Raw genomic sequence first — 25,644 nt, 5'->3', positions numbered from 1 at the left:
TGTCTTATACATTTTTTTCCTATTTAATCAGACTAAATGTCAGACATTAGGAGCTAATAATGCAGTGAAATAATTGTTTCCATAGGTTTTACACCATAATGGGATTTCTGGTTTTTTAACAGACATAATAAAATGGCATAACTATGACCTAGTAATGAATTTTTCCATTATGTCTTGGCAACAATAAAACAGAGCAAGTGATTATGAGATTATCACCTGAATTATTTTCACAGTTTAAGAATATGTGAGTATATCTGTATCGCACAGAAGCAAGACTATCAGGACCAATGTAACCACATGGTAGGAGCGAATACTACTTAGTCTTCTAACCAAGGCTCTGTTTTACTGTACACATCTGAAACAAAGACAACCACTACTCCAAAGTTAGTTTTAAACCCTTTTCCAACCCACTTAGATTACAATTTGAGACATCCCATTTTGGATAGGAGAGAAGGAAGAAAGCATAAGGAACAGCAGAACAACAGTGGCCACCTTGACAAGCAGGTGCAACAGTACATCACCAAGCTAGCTGTTGCCACGTTTTTATAACCTTCATAACAAGAATACATTTTTTAAAGGAAAGAGATTAATTGAAAATATGAGATAATTTGGTAGATAGGTATGTGGAACTGTTTCCACAAAGAATGGTGCCTGATACAGGTCAAAAATAGAAAACTTATTGCAAATTGACAAGCTGGCCACTGACTGACTTGATGGCCTGAGGTAAAAGTCAGCTCTCTCACTGAGACAAGAGGAGGCCACGATGGGCCTTAAAGGGAAAAAAAAGAAAGATAAGTGACACACATGTAAGAGAAGAGCTGGAACCATGAAAAAAGGAAGAGGGGATAAAAATCAAGAACTGTACCAGTAAAATTCTCAGTTTTGGAAAAACAGTACTAGATATATCAAGGTCAAAGAAAGGGATTCCTCATCAGACACAAGAAAATAGTCTAGACAAATGCTTTATCTCTATGGATAAACAGAAAAAGCTCTAGCACAGGCAAGATTTGAAAACAACCTAGACTGAAGACCAAGAGAGATACCGAAGCTGAAAGCAAAGCCTAGCTTGTAGGCCTGAATTAGACACAGATTGCCAAATCTGTCCATGGTGACTGGAAATGGAAAAGGCTGGGAAACAAAACTTCACACCCCTTGTCTTATGATTTCAAATTGGTCTAAACCAATTAAAAGAGCAGCAGAACATATTGCAAGCAAACTATTAACCTGGAATACTCACTGATGATATCAGCATAAATCTCCATCTTGTTGTGTTGTTGAGCTAATGTGAAAGCTTCATTATTGCACTTGGACATGACCAGGAACTGGATGGCAGAACCATAGTCACCAAGCTGCAGAAAGAATCTAATCAGAATGAACAAATTAATACTTTAGTACTAATTAGCATAATGAATACACCAAATGCTTTAGGAATATAGTATATTTTGTGGCATACAAGTACGATACATTTCCAATTTATTTTATATCTTGATTATTTTAAATAGGTTACTAAAATTAACAGTATAAATAATACAGCATGGCAACTTTTATTATTGTCTAAGCTTATTACTTCAGGTTAATATAATTTTAATCAGAAAATTAAAAAAAGGGAAAAAAAAATCAGTACCTGCTTAGCTGTCCAAATTTTAGAGAACTCAAATCAATAAACTGGAATATATAGTCACTTGGCCAAGTACCAATAACCAGAGTCTGATATGTTAGCAAGCCTCACCAACTTCCAATAGGTATGGCCTCTTTCACCCCTTTTTTTAACCTGCGTAATATGATTGTTACCTGGCCACCATCTTTGCTCCATCAAGAGACTGTGTTTCTCTCACAATATTAACAGCCTTTTCAGGATTATTAAGGTGATCCAAATATAGTCGAATTACACTGTCCCATTGTTTTGCATGCTCATAAGCTATCACAGCTTCCTTGTACCTGCAAAATAATGGTTCCACATCAGTTTTTCTAACTTTTAAATAACTCTTTACAATACAGTGTGAAAGAAACATACAGTATTTTATTTCTGAGAGGTTACCTTGTGACACCTTCCTTTCAGTTTGCATATAATAGCCTTGTTCTGCATTTACTATGTTTTTTTTGTCTCTGTTTCATTTTCTCTTGGGAGAATGAAAGGCAGAGACAACAGAAAAATGTCTATAACAATACTATTTTTGACTACTCTGCCAGCATCCCTTTTGTTATATCTTAAAAGTGGTTCATCTATTCCATCAGCAAACATCATCTGCTCCACTCCATCTGTATGAAATCACTTGGGAGTGAAAGAACAATAAAAATCAAACAGATGATAACTGGTTGTACAATTTAAAAAATGAGACTTCTTTTCTGTTCTATAAACAAGATCAAGAAATTTCTCATTCTCACACTATGCAATTGACACAAATAGTATTTTCTATTCTCATCAGTGCAAACATTTAGCTTTGGTGCTGTTTCATATTATAAAGTATTATTCTGAAGCACATTTACTTACAGGTAAGGACTAGTAGAAACTACATTCTGTGATTAAATATAACCTATTTTGGGCTTTCATTTCAGCCAATAATTTCACATTATTCAATATTTTGCAAGTGCATCCATTAAGATGTAACAGTAATGTGGTTCTAGAACGAAATATTTTCTTTCATGATTATTCCCCCTTTGAATGAGCTTTAAAAATCACAGCTAAGGAGTCATTAGAAATAAACTGAACTTCAATACTCTGCTAAGTGGAATATTGCATTGGGTGCAGTACTTTAAAACCTTTAATGATTTTTGTTAAAAAGATATTAATGCTTAGACAGGAAAATGATCAATTAGAAACACATCTTTGATACTAGTGGAAGGGCCCTAAATTATGTTTAAAATCACAAGGCTATTTTATGCAAAATTTAAAGTCTGTCTTTTAATTTATTTTACAAAAGGAGAAATGTATAATAATAAAAATAACAACAACAATAATAACGACATGTTTTATAAAAAAAGATAAGCATTCAAATGCACCTGCCATCTGCTTCTTTGGCCTTTGCATATTGTAGGTGAATCTTTGGAGATGAAACATGAGGAAGAAGTTCACCAACCTTTGCCCTATAAAGACAAGGTAATAATTATTTAATAAATATATCTGGTTTCAAATTTTCTCCAGTAAAACAGGCACATTTATATCAACACTAAAAAGGAGGATAAAAAAGAAGTAATTTAACATAATGTATAAGCTTTGAAGGCACTTTAATATTTTCAAAAAGCTGCACTTTATAGATACAAGAACTGGAAATTATAAACTGCTTCATGAACATACAGGCTTAAAGAAGGACAGTATCTTCTCTTTTTTAAGTTTGAGATGTATGAGCATAAGAAGTGCCAGACCAACAATTTTTACCTGCGGTATTCTCTAATTAATCTACAGAAGTAGCACCGTATTAAAACTGTAACCTGAAAGAATGTGCAAAAGAGTGCAAGAGACCACCAGTTGTGATTACTCCTGTGATTGTGTGCTTAAGGCCATAAGTTGTACAGAAGACTCCAGGCAATTAGAACCAGATTCTCTGAGCAACAACACCCATAATGGCAGAGTGTGGAGGAACACAGAACTACGTCAGTCCTTCCATAAATCTAGCTTCAGGAGTTGCACACAGTGATACGATCTATAAAAGCCAGCAAACTAAGCAGTGGGCCTTTCAAGACAAAAGATATGAGAGACTGAAGAGAGGCTGACCTTAAATCTCACCTCTCTGCCTAAAAGATAGAGCACTCCCCAAACCGAACCTCCTTCTCCTAGAGTAAACAAAGCTTGTATCTCCCACTTTCCAAATCAAGGCTATCGTTATATGCAAGCTACCCTACTTAACGAAGTGTTCTCTTGGTCCGTTCTGATGCCACTGACACTTCTATGATGGAATAAAATTTTTCTTAGTAAACGAACACAATATTCCAACCTAATTTTTAGAGCACATGCATGAAGAGGAGGGGTCTTTCTGATCTCTGCTCCAATCAGTTCTTAATATTAGAAGTCCATACATTGTAATTAGGCAAGAATTAAGCCCTTAAATCTCTCAGAAAATTGTACTTTTCACTGGAAACTTGACAATAATCAAATTCACTTAAAAAAAATTAAAAGTGTATTGAACATAACGCCAGCAATTTTGCCTACTCATGATATAGACTCCACTTGAACCAGCAACTTAGAATAATTTCCAACTGGCTGAATATTCAGTCTCAGCTATGTATTTTATAACTGCAGAAATTTAATGAACTAAACAGTAACTACATGAATAAAATTACTAAATTCAGCATGGGTGTGCGCATGTGCACACACATACAAAGGACTTGAAACTGCAGGTAACTTTAAACATAACACAAAAAAAGAAAGAAGGAAGACTATCTCCCATTTACAGTAAGACTATATTCAAAATAACATAAGCTTCTGAGAGAACACTGTTCTTGTTTAAGCTTGGGGGAGGGAACAATAAAATCAATGAAACATAATTAATGAGACATTTGTGCTATTCAGAGAACCATTCCTTTCCAAAGAGCACCACAGCAAGTCCTCTGACATATAACACTCCCCTGAAACCTGCACTTACCAGTTTTTACACCGGATGTATACTGATGCTGCCTTGTCATAATATTGTCCCTTTTCATACAGCTGAGCAGCTTCTGAAAATTGCTACAATATTGGAAATAATTAAAATGTAATTTCTAAATTAAGATTACAAATAAATAAATAGCTTAATGAATTCACATATTCAGCCTTAGCTTTATTAACTCTTTTGAATACCTTCATACTCTCCAGAATAGCTCCACAGTCTCTTTTTAGTAACCTACTGGGATGTTTAAGGGCCTGGTTTACCCCTCGACGGATATCTCCCATTCGAATGGACATTTGAGCCACTCCAGCAAGGCAAGCTTCATCATGTTCCTGGTACTGGCAACCAAATGACAAGCAGATACTATACATTATGTATCAGAAATATCAGGTCACAAAAGCCACAGTAACCAAGCACTAAAATTAACAAAACATTACATGGACTTAGTTAAGTCAATTTCTGTCTCAAAATTCTTGCCTAGTTGCAGCTGTCACTTATTTAGAAGAACTTAGCTTAGTTTTCTTCTTAAGCTTTGTCTTTAATTTTTACATTTTACTTACAAGATCTGTCCAGACCAAGCATACACAAGAAGAATCTGTTTTACAGACAGCTCAGTACTACTCTCCTCTTTCCTCCAAAACCAATAGTAGAGAAAAAGAGAAACTACAAGCAGGATATTTCCTTTACTTTTTTTAAAGGTGGTAAGACCACTGATGTTTCATAAAGCCAAACGGCTTGAATTCAGAAAACATTGCTATTTCCCCTGTTATGTTCCCCTATTATCATTTAAGCTGCTTCACATTTTGCAAATATTAGGGGAAATAATGCCAGAATAAGGAAGGATCTACTGAATATGATGTTTATTTTCAAACACAATCTTTGCTAGTCTTGAACAGAAGGAATAATTAGGACTTTTGTAATACCAATGAAAATCCTAGCAATATTTTCTCTGACATTTGCACGTCTATTATGAAACCGCTCAAATTACAAAACCCTAAGTCTAGTCATGCCATGTTAATACAACGGCAATACTGCTTTACACCTAGAGAAAGCACTATTCCGTATATTAAAAATAAGAGAAGTGCAAAGACTACTATCCCAAAAGCAACAGTCACATAGATTTAGAGCTGAATAAAAAAAATCTGAATTCAAATGAGTCTGAAACATGACAACTTAATGTGCAGTATGACAGTACAAATCCTATCATTACTAAAAAGGAATTACCTTGTTGTTTCCAGTGATTCCCTTCTCATAATGTGCCAGAGCGTTAATATAATCACCCCTAAAAGAAAACTGGAAGTTACATGGAAGAATATTTTTAATAAGAAGAGATGGTTACCTTCCTACCACACAGATTATGAATGCTTTATGCATGCAAGATTATGTCTTGCTTTAGACATAACGACTCCATACAAGGATGTGAAGTATGCAAAAGATGGACAGTTACACAGTATGCCATGGCACTTCCTGTGCACTTTATCAAGTTATTAGTCAAAGAGGCAGTCCATCTCGCAATTCTGTTATACTGAAACCAATAAACCTCCCTTGAAAGACAGGCAAAGAATCTAATCTGCACAGTATACCTCAATAATCTCATCTCTACTTCCACATTTTTCTGGAAGATAAATGAAACTAACCTTCTAAAATTATTTAGAATTTTTGCAACATAAAAACAAAGGCAATTTTTTTTCCTTAAGTACATTCAGAACTCAAGTTACAGATAGTTGCCCTGCTTCAACTGCCTCCGTTCCTTCCTTTCTGTGACCAACCAGTATCCTCTCTCAGTGCCAGGGGCACTGCCAGGAGGAAGGAGTTGTCTAAAAACTCCATTAATAGATAAGAGTTTTTCATCTTGGTTTAGGCATTAAACAGACCAGGTTTCATCTGGGAAGAATTAGCTATAAAATAGACTTTAAAATCATGGCAAATGGTTAATACTTTCTCTCTTTCAGGGACTGGCAGCCTTGAAATTTGACACTCCTCTACCTAAAATATGTAAGAAAATGAAGGCTACTGGGTATTTAAGGAAAGACAGGCAAAAGGCAAGGCTTTCGTCCAATGTAAGAAGTGTTAAATGGTGTGAACTTTCTCTGTTTTCCAAGCACTTGCCTACAACAAAGTATTTATTTAGTAGATGATATTATAATATAGTGGACCTACCAGTTGCAAAGAACCCAGAATTACTGAAATTAATCAAAAGTAACTATTATTTGCTCACATGTCTCTATAATGAAGTATTCCTTACAAAACTACTCTTCCTCATACTATAGCTGCAAGACCTCACAGAATACTCTCTCAGCAATGCAGTCAGCTGAAGTATCTCAATTCTATGTTTTTCTAATGAGCATGAGTATTGGTTTACTATTCTTACACTGCAACTTTACAGTAGAACTTACGTGAATTCAAGCTGCATTGCATATTCCTTTGATATGAAAGGGATTTGGTCTGGGGCCAAACGCTTAGCCAGCTGAAGTGCACTGTCCCAGTGTTGCAAGTCTTTTCGCATCTATTAACAAAGGACAGTAACATTTTCTGATACAAGTATCAAATTCTGAATTCTAATATGAACTTTATATTATTCTAAATACAAATATAGAGCTACAAAGATTCAGACAATTTGAGAAAGAGACATTAATCCTAAAATAATGTATGTCAGTCACACAGTGGCAAGAACAAAACCATAAAAAGGCAGAATTATCAGAAGGTAAAACATTCCAACATTAAGGTGGAGATGAAAACAGCAGAAAAAATTTACACATCTTAAATGAATACCTCAAGTGCAGCAATAGGACAGGAGGATGCCAGATATAAATCCTGAGCCAGACTAAAATCACCAGTAAACATGGCAAGATGTCCTGCTAAAAGGTTGTGGTCTTCTATTCCCTGTAAAAAGACGTAATAGGTGCAAAAATAGTCCAAAAGAAAAAAAAATATTTTTATAAGTAACATAATCTAGTAAGCACAGTAAAAGAAAATATCCTTACATTTTACAACCATTCTACGGATTCTGCAAACCAGAAAAAGCCCTCACTTTCTTATTGTAGCTCAAAGTCACTACAGCTAACACCGTCTAAAATCAGCTATTTGCAGAAGTATATTTTTAAAGTACTATTTCATGCACACTTTTAGATGTATAACTGCAATCTATTTTTTTTTAAATAATAATAGCAGCCTTAAACATTTTCTCAAAAATAACAAGGGAAAAAAGAGCCTCCAAATGCCCGAGACATGAATATATTCTGCTGCTCTCAAGCAAATGCAGAAAGCAATGTTGTGCATTCCAGTACAGACTGCAACCACTTCAAGAAAAAGCCAAGCAAGAGTTATGTGGTTTGGACGCTTTCTCCTCTATAACTATTAACTCCCTTGAAAATAACTCATCTTCTATTTAAAAAAAACAAAATCCCCACAAAAATAAGAATTCAGCAGTTCTTAAAGAAGAATTAAATCACCGTATTTCCTATTTAAAAGGGACTTTACATTTTACCTTTATTTGCTCTAGTGACATCACCATCCCAGCATTACCAAATGTCCGATAAACACGTATTGCAAAATCCACTTCCATATGATGTAAGCAAGCTTTGGCCAGCTCATTCCAACCAGACTGGTCATTCAGAAGTCTGCACACCTCCCATGCTTCAGAAAACCTACAGAAGGTGAAATGCATTTAAAACTAGTATTACTCATACCTAAAATTCCCTCTCAATGCTTTTTTTTTTTCCTAATACTATGATAGGGAAAACATAAAAAGCATTTATTTCTAAGCCATGGAGAGAGAGATGTGTCAGGAAGAAAGGAGAAATACAAATGCATAACTTACAGTTCTCGTATTTCTCCTGTTTCTACCACACTTTTTCAGGAAACCATCTGCTTTCCCTACTCTGGCATTCTTTCCATTATACTGATTTTGCATTGCTTCATTACTGTGGGAGGGGAATATGCAAGAAGCACCTTCAGCCAGTTTTGGAAGAGCCACTGTCATAGAATCCTGAATCAGTCTTGAAAAAAATTACTTTAGCTTTTACTTGACAGTGGAAAAACAAATAAAGCACCACTGGGTCACTTATTTTGCTTGGTCTGCATAGACAGCTACACGGACTCATGGATCAATCTAATTTATCAATATTCAGCATGACATTTTTAAATCACCAGGATATGCTGTATTGAGCTATAAGCACAGAAGAAAACAATTTACACCATATAATTAAAACACAGATGTACCTTTTCAACATTAAAGTCTGAGTAAGCATTTGTGTCAGCTCATTAGGTCCAAAGTCTTTCAAATTGCCAAGGAAACTGTGAGTGCTTAGATAGATATTGTTGGTTTTCCCACTCTGAGTCTGACAAGTTAATTCTCCATTATACAACAACAAAGGTTTATGGGAAAAGGGGACTTCCGTGCCACCTGCCAAAATAATCTTTGATCCTACATTCAAAGGTCAGGAAGAAAAAGAAGACATAATTTAAAAAATCCCTACATGGTAAAAAGTGTAGCAACCAGTCACAGCTGAAATAATGTAGATTTGCAGGGCATTAATTCAAGGTCTCTAATTCTGGTAGTCACCATCTACTCTACAGCGCATATTTTTCAGTCAAGTAAATATACATAACTTCAATGTTCTAAACTAGTAAGGTAATTTTCCAAATGTTTGTAGGTAAATTTCTTGATGTTTCTCTGTTACAAATACAGAAATTGCTATGATTACAATTTTGGTTAACAGTGTAAGGGAACACAACTTTTGTCACCCTGATCCCAAGATTTTCTCACGAGCATTTCAAAACACAATTGAAGCACAATGTGTAAATTTCAGATGAAAGATTATAATAGCAAGAAGCTTAGGGAGTTAAGACCAAAATGCCTTGTTGGAGGCTTTACAGAGAAACCTACAAAACAACTAGTTTTCTATTCATCAGTTGCACTTCAAAACTTATGTAGTACTATTTATTTTTATATGCAGTTATGAAAATATTTAAGACAAATGAAGACTCAGAACATGCTTTGCTTTATTAACTAAAACAGTGAATAAGTTTTTAAAAGCATTTACAGTACCTTGAATGGCATCCTTATGAAAAACATAAGTGTATGCTTTATCATCATCAAAAGCAACAAAAACACCTTTATCCATTGGCCAGTTTTCCCACAGGATTCCTTTAATAGTTGGTGAGAAGTTTGGAATCTCATATAATCTATCATTTACCTACAAATAATGCAAAAGTAAAATTACTAGCAAGTGACTAAGGAGACAAACAAAATATTCATCCCAGTTATGATTAAAAATAAAAAAAGAATATAAATAGTGCAGAAATATGAAAATTGTATTAAGAAAAAGTTTTCTTATAAGCAGTGACTCTGAATAACATAATAGTTTAATTCAGAAGGGAAGTAAATGGAGAAAATGCACATTATATGAATGTTATTTACTTTTCTTAGAAAAAAGGTATGGGGACAGGCAGTGAAACTGGCAGTGCTTGTTAATGGGCTAAAATATCTGTATTTGAATACACAAACACATACATTTCTGAAAATTACTGATCAGGAATTTAGTCTAATGAAATTGTCCTGATCTAATATGACAGATTTTATTTCCTTAAATTACCATTAAGTTATCTTCAAGCCTCCTTGGCAATTTCTTCTACCAGCATACACATGCTGGAGTGACAAAAGCTTCTTCTTTCTCTATTAAAAACACTATATAGTTGAAGAGCCTGCTTGTAAATATAATTATATGGGTATCACACACTAACTTACTGGACAATAGACAAAGCCATCACTTTTGTCATCTATGAAAGCCAATCTGGTTCCATTGGGATCTGGAAAAATTTTTCTCACACTGACAGGATGCCGATATTCATTCACATATTGCCAGTCTTCAATGTAGAAATAATGAATAACTCCAGTCTAATGAGAAATAACAGAAAAAGCTAATAATGACATCAGTAAGTGGCAAGTAGATAATTAACTTGGTTGTAGTTTCTCCCATCTTAAGGGTGCTGAGCATGAAGAGTGTATAAAGAAAAATACTTCCAGGTGTTTTTTTAGCTTCCTTCTTCATTCACAGCTGGTTTTGGGCAAGACAGGAAAACTTGAGGCTTTTTGGGGAGTGGGGAAAGCAGTTGGAGGTTTGAGGGGTTTTCTGTTGTTTTTGTTCTTTATCTTGCTCTGCTTTGTGGAGAAAAGCTGTATTTACTGTGCAGTTCTCTAAACAGGAAAAATGCCTGCCTTGTTGTTGAGAGAAGCTTAATCTTCAAACAAAGCTGAAAAATTTTCCTCCAAGGAAGAATCACACATTCTTAAGAACAGAGGCACCTAATTCAGGGGAGAAAAGCAATCAAACTGATTTGTGATTAACACTATTTTTCAATCAGTGTCGCACAAAGAAGAACACTGAAAGTAAAAGGCAGCTTTTGAAGTCAATTGTAAAATTTGCACACATCAAATTGATCAGTTGCGAATTTAGTACTTCAAATTTATCAGTATCAGTTTAGGTACTGAGGAGGTGGAAAAGCCCTCAATTGCTGCAAAACCAGTCAGGTTATTAAACCAGTGATAAGACCCGAGATAGTGATTCTGCCTTTCCTCTGGAAGGTCAATATATCAGTCTGTGTCACAAAGAGCATGATACTACAATGCCAAATGTGCCCTGTATTCCCAGTGCTAGAAAATACTAAAAGGAAAGAAACTACCCCTCATGCATAGGAAAATCTCTGGAAAAATCCATAAGCATGTTCACAGCCTTCTTCAGTGCCCTCTTAATTCCTATCTTTGTTGAAACACCTAAAAAAAATTCTCTTTGGCAAAGGCTTCAATATTAAGTCAATACTTCCATTTATGCTATCATACTTGTTTACCTCAGTTTACCTTGTTTACCTTTTTGTCCTCATCTATCACATCACCACCTAAATCAACAAATTTGCATGGCAAGTGCTATGTTTTTTCTTACATCTGGAAGAGAGTTTGATTGCCAACCCTCTCGCTAATGCAACAGAATTAAATTCTGCTATTAAAATCAGTGTTTTGCAACAAACACTAGTAAAAGCAAAACTTAACCTTCCTGCCAATGCATCTCATATAAATGCAACAGTAAAGGAAGTTGGATGCAATTTTGACTGTATTTGCATGAAGCTCTTGCATAGAAAATAATCCACTGTAAACTTCTCAGAAGCACAATTTTTTTGCTAAAAGTATGCGTAATAATCCAAATAGTTCCGATAGAAATATATTCAATCTAAAAAGATCTCTAAAACCAGAAGTAATACTCACATCTGTACCATATATGAGGAAGTCACTAGTTAAAGCATGGCACAAAATTCGGTATTTATCATCATCTGCTGGGAAGAGTCGAGTTTCTCGTTCTTCCTGAGCATCCAAACCTTCACTTTCAATCTAAATATAAAGAATAGAATGAACTGAAAAACTCCACTGTTAACAATGAGGTATCATAGTTTTGCCTTTATCAAACTATAAGGAAATGAGATGAAAACAAACTTACGTGTGCATCCCTTAAAAACCCAACAACTGCTTCTGTCACATTCCCACAGAGACTTTTAAAATAAAACTTGTTAAATAGTTCACAAGAAAACACTTTTTCATCACCTGTTCTAGACTAGGTTGTATTTCTATAGTCTACAGGACCTCAGCTTTGTGTTTTAATTAGCCAGCAAAAAATTCTAAAGAATTTTAAATTATCTCCACTAACTGAAGATCACTCCATTTTCTGTCGTTTTTAAAATTACAATAACATGTTCAGCTTAGATCAACTCAATAGTTCAGCACTCCAAATTGCCAGAGCTCTTACCATATGCAACTGGACTTTACCCTCAAAGAGAGCAGCGGCATAATCGGAATTAAGGTGCATACTTGCTACTGTCCCCAGGTACTCCACATCTTTAAGCTTTTTTACATCTAAAGAATTCAAACAGAAAAGGTAAAAATATTTTTATTTTGTATAGGTCTTCACTTATCATCATCTAAATTTGCAACTGAGTAACCAGATGTGAAAAACTCACAACTAAGCAGAGAGGGGACAAGTCACATGTAAAGAGACCTTCTTCTTAGCAGTGAGAGAACTGGTTAGAAAGTACAAGAGAAACTCTTTTTCTATGCAACTCTGACTAGTATTCTTACAGTTTTGATTAATTTATTATTAGTCAAAAAAGGTGATGCTTAGAGACATGAAAGCTTTAAATCCACTGTCTCAAATTTGGACATAGCATAACCAATTTTACCTTACCCCACGCAAACCACACGAACATCTACCAAACTGAGAATTTAAACCCTCTGATCATATAGTCCCTAGGTACTTTGCCAAACTTAGTATTTAAAGACACAGTCAAATAATGTCTCAAAAACCTCAAAGTCCTTCATTGGTTAACAACGTAATCTGAAAAAAAAACCAAAAAAAGAAACATTCTACATTTAATTACCAACACCTTGAACCTGAAGTTTTATTTCTCTTATTTACAATGCCTTGTCATAACTGCTTCAGTTTGTGAAGATCATTATCCGGTCCTAACAGGACCATATGGCAATTCAAGTTGTTATTGTAAAATGTGGAATGTCCAGAACTGCTGAACACAATACCGAATAAAATAAGACGATGATGCAGTAGTTTTAAGAGAACTAAATTTATGCTTACTATTCTCTCCAAGTGCATAAAACCAAGCCCGATTGTTCATTCCTACAGCCAAATGATAAACACCAATAGCAACAAAACTGGGCTCTACTTCAACAGAGACTGTGACTGGTGGCTCCTGTAAGAAAACAAAACAAAATAAAACATTTTTCATCCACTATTAATACTTACTTTACTTATATCTAAATGAAGTTTAAAAGGAAGAGGTTATCATACTCTCTCCACATGATTGGCTACAGTAACTTCAAGAAGAGAAGTGAGGTATGCAATCCGTGTACTGCAAGCATCTCCAAGGATTGGAAGCTTTGTCAAGAAAACATGGAGGGATCCTCTTCGTGTAGATACTGCCAACAACTGTCCATCATCTGTCCAAGCCAGCTGACCTACACCTAAAAAATTCACAAGTTTTTGCAAAAAAAAATTCCTTTCCTTAACTACTGAAACCAAGAAACAATTATTTTGCTTTAAAACGTGAAAATGGTAGGAACTCATACCTAGGAATATATGTACTAATATACTCAAACATAACCAATTAATATAATTCCAAGATTAACTGGAATCACTCAAACCAAACCCATAATTTACTAATTTAGCATTTTCCTAAGACTGAAAACTTGACAGTAACTGAAGCATTTACAGACACTACAAGAGGAGATAATGATGGTAACTCATTACCCAAGAGCATAGTCTTGTAACAATGTTCAAGCCACAGGCACAAATCCTGTATATCAGGATGAGAACAGATTAAGTATCAAATGTCAGTACAAGAGATGCTGAAAAGCACAAAAATACCCACCAAAAAAAACAGGGAAAGAAGCAGAAACCAGCTAAGTATATTATTTTAGTAATCTGAATATACTGTATTACAGATTCAAAAAAACAAAACTGATCAAATATTGTGAGAGCTGTACTTCTCTATACTTTGAACAGATAAAATAAAATATGTTCCCATTTTGCTATGGGTCACCTAATAAGTACAAGTTGGGAAAGAAGGAATTTATGATAAATTCTATATTTACACAGTTTTTCCAACAACAGTACCTTCACTCATGTAAAGAGAGTCACCATCAAAATTCTGGTTTACTTCATTTGTAAAAATTTCTGTCCTCATGGAGACTGTTAACATACCTTTGTTTTCATCATCCAAGTTTATTATGGCATACATTTCTCTCAGGTCCGACAGATCATGGATTTTAATGCTAAAACAAAAATAAACAGTCATTCTCACTAATATAAATTTCAGTCATCATGAACTGGAAGAAACCCAACCCAGACAGCCTAATGAAGCAAAAAATAGAGCGCAAATGCAAAATGTCTTCCATTTCCTAAAGAGCAGCACACACTCGTTGTTATCCACCTCTCTAAATAGTGTATCACTATCACTGTACAAAAAGATTTGCTCAGAGTTAAAATTTGAGGAAAAGGCACAAAACCAATTCAAAAGAACTCAGGGGTGGGAAACACACACTATTATTTCCTTTTGACCTGTTACAGTACAGGTTATGTTAAAAACACATCCCTGATGGACAAACAGTGCTTGAAACACAGACGCAAAAAACTAGCTTTCAATCCTGCTTCACATAAAAAGGGACAGACTGAGAGTTTACTTATGCTGTCATGTTACTCAAAATATGCTAAGAACCCCTTAAAGAAATAATACTTGTAATAATAAAATAATACTTAATAATTGTACAATAGCTGAAGTGCTTGAAGTTGCACCATGTTTTGCTCATAGTTATAGCACTCTTGATGTGCAAGCAGTCTGTTAAGGTCATACACAGAACTGAGGACAGACAGAACAGTCTGACTCCTACCATCACTCAGCTTCTTTTTTGCTGAAGAGTTCAGATATCACAGAATCAGGGAGTAGCAGATGAGGAGCTAAAGAAGATATTCTACCATATGCACAACATATTTTGGAAAAACTCCAGTCTCTTTAACTATTTTTTTCCTTAACTGCTTACACATTTATACTTTTGTCTAGATTGCAGGTAAGACCAAACACCAGCGAGGAGGATATCAGGATATCAGCATACTCAGTATAGCTTTAAATGAACTGTTCTCCTATTGCTAAGCAGATGTTTAGGTCCAATCAATAAATCATAGTAAAGAAATTCGGACATTTTTGTAGCCGAGTAACATAGAAAAAGAAAGAAAAAAAAGGAATAATCCACACTAAAGTTTAATTTTATTTTTTTTTTTTTACAATTAATTACAATAAAGTTAATTACAATTGCAGAGATTTTGGTCAAAATTAGCTTCTCCTAACTTTATGCAGAGAGGCAGTTCCACAGAGGAATTCATCTCACCTTCTCTGCACTGACTTCTTAGGGAGCCTTGAAGCCTTAGGGAGCCTAGAAGCCTTAGGGAGCCTAGCTTTAACGCTTAACAGCTACAGTTATGTGAGATGAATTCCATTCTTTATGTATAAAACTACCACTTACCAATTGTCTCCACATGATGCAGCTTTGTTTAATGACTGTGATATAGCAATGCTACTTAGATTATCCTTATGATTATGAGCTTGAAAGATTTCTTGACCTATCTCACGAATGTGTGTAGAAATGACTACAAAATACCCTCGTGAGAAACCAATCATAATGTAGCCATCACCATACCTGTTACAAAAAAAACAACCATTAAGAGATCCATTTATGCAATATGCAAAATGCATATTCTTTCAGACTACTGGGGTAACTGTCAATGCCTCCCTTTAATGGGAAAAATACTCAAATTATGGGAATTTATATATATAATGTAGAACAATATAGTATAAAATAGATTAAGGGAAAAACAACTGAAGATTCTTAAAGGACAAAACCATGTGTGTGCCCAGAGTTAACTCATAAGTCGTCTTTATTCTCTCTTCTACATTCTATAATGCCACTTTACTTTCAACAAGCTGCATACATGGCAGTGATGCCAGGAGAAAGACCGCTGGTATCGTCACTGGAATAAGCATGGCGAAAGATGGAAACTTCCATTTCAAGGTTATGGCTGACTTGGTCCCATCGAAGCTATGCTAAAAATAGTAATGCCAGTCACTGTGCCCTTAGGGCATACTACTGCAAACACGGTGGAAGTACCAAAGCTACAATTCGTATTTGTGAATAGGTAATCTGTTTACTTTTCATAGTCTCAAGTAGAAATAATGAGGTTAAGGCAGAAATAGTTACAGCACGTAAGGATGAATTCAAACAATATCTCATCAGCTTAGTTGAAAAAAAATCATTGCAAGGGAAACAGCCCAGGTATGCCTTGTTAGACCTGTGGCCATAAATTAAGAAGCATATAGCTATAGGGTTTCTTACACAGTTATAGTGTAAAGGGATAAATGTCAATTCCACATTGACTGACCAGGCATTAAAAGGCACGGTGTCATGATTCAAAGATATAGAAACAGTACAGCTACTTTTTGGGTACAGAGTTGAAACCTCTAGCTTGTGATTTCTTCAAAGGAACATTACCAATTGGATTGCATAGCAGGGAGGCTACAAGAACTTTCCACGACTTTGTAAACCAACAAACTAGCTGAAAGATACAACTCCTCCCCTAGCTCTTTCATCAGTTACTCATCCAAACAGAAAACAACCTATAAAACCCTCAGTTTAATCTACTGTCAGGACAGCAACAGTATGAGCGTTCTAAAGCTGAGCATACCAACAGTGATTATATTTGAAAATACTGCTTTTATAGCCATTGAATTGTCAAGTAAAACAATTACAAAATGTAGACTTCGTGTTTGGAAAAGAATTATTAAAAAGGCTACAACACATCCAAGAAAAATCCAGCGTAAGCAAGGGATATATTATTTCATTTCCAGCATTTATCAGAACCACTGGGAAAATCTTCAGGTTGTTAATACTAGAATATTTCTTTAAGAAAGTTCTGCTCACCATCTGTAGGTTACAATACTGCCATAAGGCTGCTGGAATTTCAGATCAATTGGGTTATCAGGATCATTCAAATTAAAAAGAAAGAGAGTCTTCTTGCCGACCACTACACTCACCTGCCAATGAATGAAAAGAAAAATTAACTTGATAAGAATGGCATCACTTTAAAATAAGGCCCTACATCTTCACTAAAAGATGAGATTTAGGACTTTCGATAATCCTTAAGAATACCATGGATCTGAATTCTGAATCTTTATCAACAGTGGAAGAGATTTGCAGGATATTCCCCTTGTGAGCCAGTGGTTCACAGATCTAAATGCAAGCCCAGCAGAACACACATCTCAAATTCAAGACTTTTCCCCACAGAAGCATTAAGTCAGCTCCAGTTCCTCAGAGGAAAAGACAGCAGGTCATACGGAGTTATCCTGTTGGACTACCCTCACTTGAACTACGATGTGTTTTTTTATCCACAGAATTTTTATCTGGGAGGTTGACGGGAAGACTATCACAACACTTCTATCTCAAGTAACTTGCTGAGATTTCAAAGATAGAAAGACAATTCCAAAAGAAACAGCCTGTTCAGTGTGTATTCAACATGCAATATTTACAGTTTGGTATCAGTCTAGGTGAGTGCATTTTATTTGATGAATCCCATAGAGATGTTGGACTTCATAGTGTAAGACAGGTTGAACTTTGGGGTTTTTTTAAAGATTATTTTTGTTACTCTCAGGCAAGAGTAAAACACTCATTTTAGAAAAAGCAAGGAGAAGCAGCTTGTTTCATCTTATTCTTTGACAAAGATACTTTGAAGGGCTATTTACAACTTTACTTTACATTAACTTCTGTTCCAGCTCTCCTTGTCTAAAAAGGAGACAATGCTTTATTCCTAAAATAAGAGCTGGAAGAATGAAATACAAAGCTGGTGCTTTCAAACTGAGAAAAAAAGGCATATGTTGACGTAAAAATCCATTAATCCAGAATTACAAACTCAAATTCTGACTTATAATTCCTAAAGTTACGCCAAATATAAAAAGTATGTTTTCTGCCTTTTAAAACAGTTTGCTTATAATTCCATTGCAGCTAAATGATGAATTATTTAAGAAATACTATTTCTTAAACTCTTCTAAGAAATTACAGGAATTATTTTATGTTGCAGGGCAAGATGTTAACTCTAGTACTACTTACTTTGATCCAACTTGCAGGGTTTTTTTTTTTTCTGATGTCATAACTAACAGCCTGGAAGTGATCGTTATCAAGCCAAAGCCCCCCCGCAACAGAAACCTAGACAATAAATGCTACGTGGTTTAGAGCTGCTGACAGACCATCCAAGCACAAACACCAAGAACTACAGAATTACAGAATGTTCCCTAACATTTTACAGCAAACTTGAGAGCTGTAATAAAAAACCTGTAAAGCCTAGGCTATTGCATGCCCCAAGAAGCAGCAGAAGAAATCAAGGCTGAAGTCCTCAGTTCCTGCATTTTCAAAATATCTGTTAATTAAATTTCCCTAAGAAGCAGAAAACATTTCACTCCATGCAGAGAGGCAAAAAACATCTACAGGTCCTTGTCAGTGTAAACATGGAGAAAAATTCTTTCTTGACACCTATACTCCACAGATTAAATCTGACTGTGAGAATTTAATTATCTTGTATAAGTGTATAGATCTGGACAAATTCCAACACCGTATCACCTTTCTATCCATGGATTTTCTATGTCTTGTCTTGGTATTTCATTGCTGATCATTTAATAATATGCACTGCTGAGAGTTATCATTACTCCATTTTTTTGTACTTCACCATGGACCGACCTGATGGACTTTGATTCATTCAAGAAAGATGATGAAGACAATGAAACTGTAGCCATTTAGACAGTGACAGGATAATGCTCACACCAGAAGACTGACACCAGGGCTTTTAATCTCATTGATGCTGAGGTTTGCATAAGATGAAAACCTAGAGAGCAGTCATCTGTTCCCAAAACTGACAGCTGAAAATCTGCCCTCTGAAAGGCAGCATCTCTGCAATTTTGACAATCCTGCTCCATTTCCATTTGCCACATTGTGTATACTGTTCTATATTTATATTGTATGTATTTAAGCCCCTGCACACATCTCCATCTATTATGTTAACTACCACTGCAAAACTGCTCTGTCATATTGCTAACCACTGTACTTTTCATGAACACATCCTTAATGAACAAAGGGGTATGCCTTTACTTTAAATGAAAGTTTTGGGAAAGAAAAAAAAATAAAAATCTTCAACACCAAATTTCAAGTCAAGGAGGAACAAATGGCTTCCTGGCCCATACTGGTTGCCAGCAGAAACCTTGAAACATCAGATTAACACTTTTTGCAGTATTTTGTATTGACTTCTTACTGTGCTTTCCCTGGTTGATATTCTTTCATCAGTCTTCATAACTGAGAACTGCATATCACTGGGATCTGAGCTCACTGAGGTCTGCAAGAAAGAAGTTCAGACTGAGAAATCAACAGTTAATGTATAGCAAATACTGATGATAAATAATTGCATTATTCCTGCCCTGTACATTTTAGTGTTAGGGATAGATAGATAGAGTTGCTATTGCATCTAGTACCAAAACTAAGAAAAAAGTTGGAGAAAACATGACCTTAGTTGGGATCATAATGACATGTTATAACGGAATATAATGAAAAAATATCTAGGAAACAGAAATACAAATCCAAATAGAGAAGGAAAGATCCAGATGAGGAAGACGACTTGCAAGATGATATTATACAGGCAGTACTAACTGAAGCAGTATAAACAAAGTCACTCCAATGCAAATTCAAAGAAGGAAGACCAAGAATAAGGCATACAGGTGAAATATTTACAAAGCATTTTAATATGGACATACCTGATCTGGTTTAGGTAGTGAGAGCAATCTAGTTGCTTTTGTAGTCAATATGAGATTACAAAACCTCATAAGCAAGCCTTGCTTAGGTCTCTGCTGTCTCAGCTACACTGCTTCTACTACCTAAGCCAGCTAGTTTAAAGCACAGACATACCCTAATAAACTTATTAGGGTATTCTTCTCCAATTGTGATCTTCAGACATAAAGATGGAAGCATATGGAAAGAACTATGAAAAATTTGTCTCTGAAAATCTTGAGTTCATTAAAGTTAAAAAAGTGAATTATATTCATTTGCCCATTATGCAGCAACTGTCATTGCTCGGAAGGACTGTGGTGTATGTAAACAAACAGAATGCTTGATTAGAGAATCGGAGTGTACTTGGAGGAAGCACTGGAATCAGCCTCTCTACAAAGCAAGGGAGGTCCAGCCTAGGAGTAACCCTTGCACATCAGAGGCAAGATCTTTGTTTACCCAATCTAAAGCAAAACCAACACTAAAAGTACTTCCTAAAGACCTTATAAACAGTCATGTGAGAGCTGTTCTGTGCTGCTACTGGGGATGTCAACCTAAGACTGCACTCATAGGATCCTGTTGTAACAGATACAGATCACGATCAAAGATGAGAGAAGCATGTTTAGGCAGGACCACAGCAGAATTGCAGAGACCCTAATATCATAAATCATGTTGCATAACACAGAGGCTCAGATGTTTAGATATGCCCTCATCCTACATGAGGTTTCCCAAAGGCTCCTTGTCCTTGAATGGAGTGGGACTGAAAAGGCATAAGCTCCCATAGGTCCCAGCTTTCCCAGGAACCAGAAGTATTCATTTACGCCTTAAAATCAAATGGGGGTTATAAATACTACCTGTCTTATAGTATCCCCTTCCTGATTGCTTATAGTAATCATTTTGTCTTCACCGCCTAGAGCCAGAAGGTTTTCAGTACTCCAACAACCACAAGTAATCCGCTTAGTGTGCTTACCTGAAAAAGAAAGAAACCTATACAACACAAATTAACACAACCACAAAAAAAATCTGGGATGGAAATATGCTCTCTTTGGCCACTCAAGCACAGGTTGTCAGAATGTGAAACAACTTACCAGAGCAAGTACAAATTCAAGAGTCTTTTTTATTTTAAAATATTCTACTCCCAGATGGAAGTCTTTTGACCTTATAGGCACTTGCACAGCCCCTGTTCTTCCACTTCTTTGCATCAAATTTCTGGGGACTGTGCTATATCAACCTTTCTGCCCAGAGGTACTCTTAGGCAGGTAAGAAAAAAGTACCTTAGCAACAAGAACAACCACACAAATCATTTGCAAGAAAGATAACACAAGTCTCCCATGAGGCAATATCAGGTATGTGTATATATATTTTTAACTTACTATACTATAAAAAAACCTCTTTTAAAAAGTACCACAAAACAGAAGGTGCAAGCTGAGTATGAGCACATTTTTGACTTGCATGTTCATATATGGAACTAAAAAGGAATCTAAGTATATTAGCAAAATTCCACTTTCACATGTGCAAGCTTAGTTTCAAACCAACGCATACCAAGAACAGGAATCTTGCGAGAAGTCTGACGGTTATATATAAGTAAGTTTCCCTTTGTTGTTCCAACAGCAAGCAAAGTTCCAACTCGAGACCATAATAAGAAAGACATTGCATCCCTAAAATAAAGAAAAATTTTACTTTGTATAGCAGAGATTCCTTTCATGTGCTTACATATAAAAACATTTTGCATATTTGTTTTGAAGTTCTATGAAATCACACAGATCAAGCAGAATTTTTAAATTAAGCAAATGTTATCTACAACAAGTATCAGAATTATTTAAGTGTGCACGAAATAGTCAAAGTAATAAAAAGTTGTATGAGGTAATGTAGTAAGACTTGTACAAATAGAAATCTGTCTGTAAGCATCAACAGTCTGGGATGGAATAATGGGTAATTTGGCCAAACACACAGCTTTAAAAAACACTCAAAGATACCATGAAGGTACCTGAAATTTTCCAGTCACTTTCTGCATTGTTTTTTTGTACTTCAATAAGCCTATGAATTCAGCCAACTCCAAGTGAATAGGTCTAGTTCTAGTCAATGTAATAAGAAAGTTAGAAAGAGCCACTTTAACTTGATGTTTCAGATACAGCAAGGCCTATTTTGGTGTATATTTAAGGGTACACAGATAAATATTATACATTGCATTTAAAAACAAAAAAGCCTCTTAAGCAAAACAATTTTAATCAGCATTTTCTAATTAGTGCAGTTATTTCCATCAATGCCTCTCCCATCTTTTTAAATTTTACTGTAAACGTGCAATACAAATTTGAAACAAATTTCAGATATTAATTGAAACGTGAAATGACCTCCAATATATATTTGGGTTGTATGTAAGGGGTTTTGTTTGTGCTTTTCTAATTTCAAAAAGAGAAGGATACCAGAAAAGCCTGACTATCACACCATTTATATATCTTAGCACTCATTCTCCTTAAGCAATAACACTGTGACAAAAGAAGGATTAGGCACTTAAATTGATATATACTGTTCTGCTGAGATTGCCTCCAGTAAGCAATTTACCTCAGATGGTAGAGAGAAAGATCATGAAGGAACTGCAACAACCGCATACTCCATTCTGCTAAGTACCTTCTATGGTCTTTTTTGCTTGCATACTGGCAAGTTACTTTTCCCCCAGAATAATATTTGTTCACACATGAAAAGGAGGTACACTATGGTCTATTCCTTCACACAATATAATGTGTAGATAAATCTTCATAAATTGCTTTGATTATATAAATAGCTATAGTTTAAAACTGACCTATCAAAAAAACCCAACCCTGTACCTGCGAAAACTTTAAAAAAAAAAAAATTTTTAATGCGAAAGTTGATGTATTCCACCAGAAAATAAGCTTATAAACAATAATCATTATAACATCTGTGCTAAGAAGGCATATTGTTGATAATATATAATAATTAATAAATAATGACAAAAATGTAACGACTAAGAAATAACTGAGTAATCCACAAATACCTAAACAAGATGCCTATATAATGCTACATATAATTAATTAGACAGTAGGAAGAAGTAATCACTTTAAATTTCTCACTTGTATGTACAATCATTTGCTTGTTTTGAAACTGTTTTCTAACGTGACAACTTTCTACCGACAATCTTCAAAACATAACTTCTTTAAATCATGTATAGGTATTTCACTGTGCATTTTATAATCACTGTATATTTTATAATAACTGTGTATTTTCTGCAATGTGGCAATTCGTTTACTTTTTCAGGATTGGAATAAATTATATAGAAGGTTTTTTTTTGTTTCAGTACAGTTTAAGTTTAGTTTCAATGTACACATATAGGATACCAGGCTGTAACATATGGAAATATCCCACAATCAAATATCCAATATTCCAAATGAATTTTACAAAGCACAAGTATACATCTTAATGGAAATATGGAATATTTCCATATTCCAGACATGGAATTTTCAACCTAAATCTGGAAAAAAAACACCCTCATAGAAACCAGCATAACCCCCACCCCCTAATTTTTCCAGCTGAACTGAATTTTTTCTATTTAATGGATAAAACACTCCAATTTTGGTATCTTGACTACCTAAAAAACAAAAACAAAACACCAAAAAAACCCCCAAAGCATACACAAAGGAAATTTAGAAATGAAGGGTTAAATCAGAAGGAATGTTTGTCTCAGCTCAAGTAAATAAAATAGCAGCAGTATCCAAAATTAGCTGTTTCTCTGCTCAGGTGAGTGCCCTAACAAACATGGGACAGATTCATTTCCACTCCCTTTGCTACAGACAGAATGTTTATGTAAAGTGCAGTAGTTCAGTGGAATAGATTCAAAGAAGCTAAAAGTTTAATTGTTAAACCAAGCTTATTTGTTAACCCAATGCTTGATTGTTATGTCGGCCTCAGGAGAGTTTTAAGTCCGTGGCCAAATTCGGAAAGGCAGGGATTTGAACCTTAGAGTAGGATTGCCTTAGATATCTCCTCCCATCCTAAACCAGTCTGCTTTGTGAATAGCATTTTAGTCCCCTTACAAATCTAAGGGGAAAAAATCCTAGTACCACTAAAATCACCTCCCTTACTTTTAAGCTCCCTTTTACTTGTGTGAAATACTTTGGAGAAAGTGTAGCCAGTGCAGATAGACAAAAAATTCACCCATCCTTGTTGCCACCACAAAGTGGAAACATTGAAGAGAAGCTCCCTGTGGACTTTGGCAGTGTTGACAATTAAAAAAGAAACAAAACCCTTACCAACCCCAAAATCCCCACCCACAACAAACACTTCAAAACCAGCAAATCATACCAAAAAGAATTTAGCAACAAACTGTAGCATATTAATCTAACAGTATATGTGCTATGAGGACTCCAATAAAAAGATGATCTTTGCAATACATGCTCTACATCAACAAGCCACAGTGGTCCGAGTCTTCAAATACACACTTGAAAAAAAAAAAAGCCTTTCTTACCTCATGCCACTGTCTACTTGGCTTGTTTTGTTTGTGTTCGCATCCCACAGAAATATGGCACTAGATTTGTCTGTGATTATTGCTAAAGTATCTCCATCCTTATCCCAGTCCATAGTAACACAGTTACTGAAGAAAAAAAAACAGAAGACTTTAATAATGGTAAAATATGTTTGTGAGTGTACAGAAACCACCAGAATTATTCAGTTGAAGTCCCTGTCCTTCCTTTTCCTTCCCAAGCAAACCCATGACAGATTGCAGATTCACCTGTAAAGTGTACTTTTATAGCAACCACACCCTTACTCAAATCTCATCGAAATGACAGAGGCTGAAAGGAAGGTCATAAAAAAGAGACTGCTACCTACATTCTAGTACTTGAAATACTGCCACCTTAACTTTCAAGAGACAGTGAAAACCCCCTGTAAGCTTCTATTTTGTTAGAGGCTATTCAGTGTTGGGATTATTTTTCTCATAGTTCAACAAGCATAACGAACTTGGACAAGAAGCCTATGCAGAAGCAGGAAAACCTCTACTTGCAAATAGTTCCCAGAATGAAGAGGACAGCAGACTTACCCACAAGTCTCCAGTGAACTGGAAAGTGTTGTTTACAACACATATTTAAAGCACCATATACTGCAGACTAAGAATCTATGCCATCTGACAGCACTCTTCTCTTTCTAGATAAGTAATTTGATAGTTTCAGGTTAAAAAGGTATCTCTCTGAAGAATTTCACTCTCGCTACCACTCAAATGAAAACTCCTAATATAAGCGATTTCAAAACTGTCCTACTGAAACATACATTGCTGTAAACTAATTCAGTAAGCCTTCAGTTCCAGTTTCTCCTATCTTTCTTTTTAGAACCTTAGCAGTTTATTCTAGAGAATAAGTATGGCCTACTCCCAAAGCACACCCCTGAATACTTAACAGACAATCAGAACATCAAAGCAGGAATAACAAGGACAAAAAGAAAAAAACAGGGAAAAACACAGATTGAAAAGTAGTAAACAAAACAAATTATATCAACATAATGGTAAGAAGATGCTTATAACATCAACTATTATAGCAGAGAATATTTGACACTCTGAACTCTGTTCTTATGCAAGGAGAGGTCTAGCAGTTAACAATTGCAGTTGGTTAACAGTTAATCAACAAATAAAGCAGCAAAGTTTGGCCT

The 25,644-nt window shown here is 35.2% G+C and overlaps 1 protein-coding gene across 6 annotated transcripts in view; it reads right to left on the bottom strand.

Annotated features, from left to right (window-relative positions):
• The window catches only part of WDR19 (WD repeat domain 19), a 49,124-nt gene that overhangs the window by 19,859 nt on the left and 3,621 nt on the right, over positions 1-25,644 (bottom strand). For 2 of the 6 annotated variants that reach the window (XM_072861309.1, XM_072861310.1), the window contains exons 4-26: positions 24,473-24,620; positions 21,535-21,650; positions 20,847-20,962; positions 19,487-19,567; positions 17,113-17,225; positions 15,661-15,834; positions 14,345-14,415; positions 13,433-13,605; positions 13,220-13,334; positions 12,380-12,486; positions 11,845-11,967; positions 10,333-10,482; positions 9,634-9,781; positions 8,805-9,009; positions 8,071-8,230; positions 7,356-7,466; positions 6,980-7,089; positions 5,808-5,865; positions 4,775-4,921; positions 4,581-4,663; positions 3,001-3,084; positions 1,792-1,938; positions 1,238-1,362 (exon numbers count right to left, since the gene is read on the bottom strand). In XM_072861309.1, coding sequence (XP_072717410.1) covers positions 1,238-1,362; positions 1,792-1,938; positions 3,001-3,084; positions 4,581-4,663; positions 4,775-4,921; positions 5,808-5,865; positions 6,980-7,089; positions 7,356-7,466; positions 8,071-8,230; positions 8,805-9,009; positions 9,634-9,781; positions 10,333-10,482; positions 11,845-11,967; positions 12,380-12,486; positions 13,220-13,334; positions 13,433-13,605; positions 14,345-14,415; positions 15,661-15,834; positions 17,113-17,225; positions 19,487-19,567; positions 20,847-20,962; positions 21,535-21,650; positions 24,473-24,620 — 2,865 coding nt within the window. Of the gene's footprint in view, positions 1-1,237; positions 1,363-1,791; positions 1,939-3,000; positions 3,085-4,580; positions 4,664-4,774; positions 4,922-5,807; positions 5,866-6,979; positions 7,090-7,355; positions 7,467-8,070; positions 8,231-8,804; positions 9,010-9,633; positions 9,782-10,332; positions 10,483-11,844; positions 11,968-12,379; positions 12,487-13,219; positions 13,335-13,432; positions 13,606-14,344; positions 14,416-15,660; positions 15,835-17,112; positions 17,226-19,486; positions 19,568-20,846; positions 20,963-21,534; positions 21,651-24,472; positions 24,621-25,042; positions 25,156-25,644 lie in introns of those variants that run through there. The other 4 variants (XM_072861307.1, XM_072861308.1, XM_072861312.1 and 1 more) reach the window with 3 other exon arrangements.

This window comes from Ciconia boyciana, chromosome 5 (genome assembly GCF_034638445.1).
Source record: "Ciconia boyciana chromosome 5, ASM3463844v1, whole genome shotgun sequence".
Classification (NCBI taxonomy): Eukaryota; Metazoa; Chordata; class Aves; order Ciconiiformes; family Ciconiidae; genus Ciconia; species Ciconia boyciana.
Note: the sequence above shows the minus strand (reverse complement) of the source record. Positions and strands in the feature narration are given on the sequence as shown.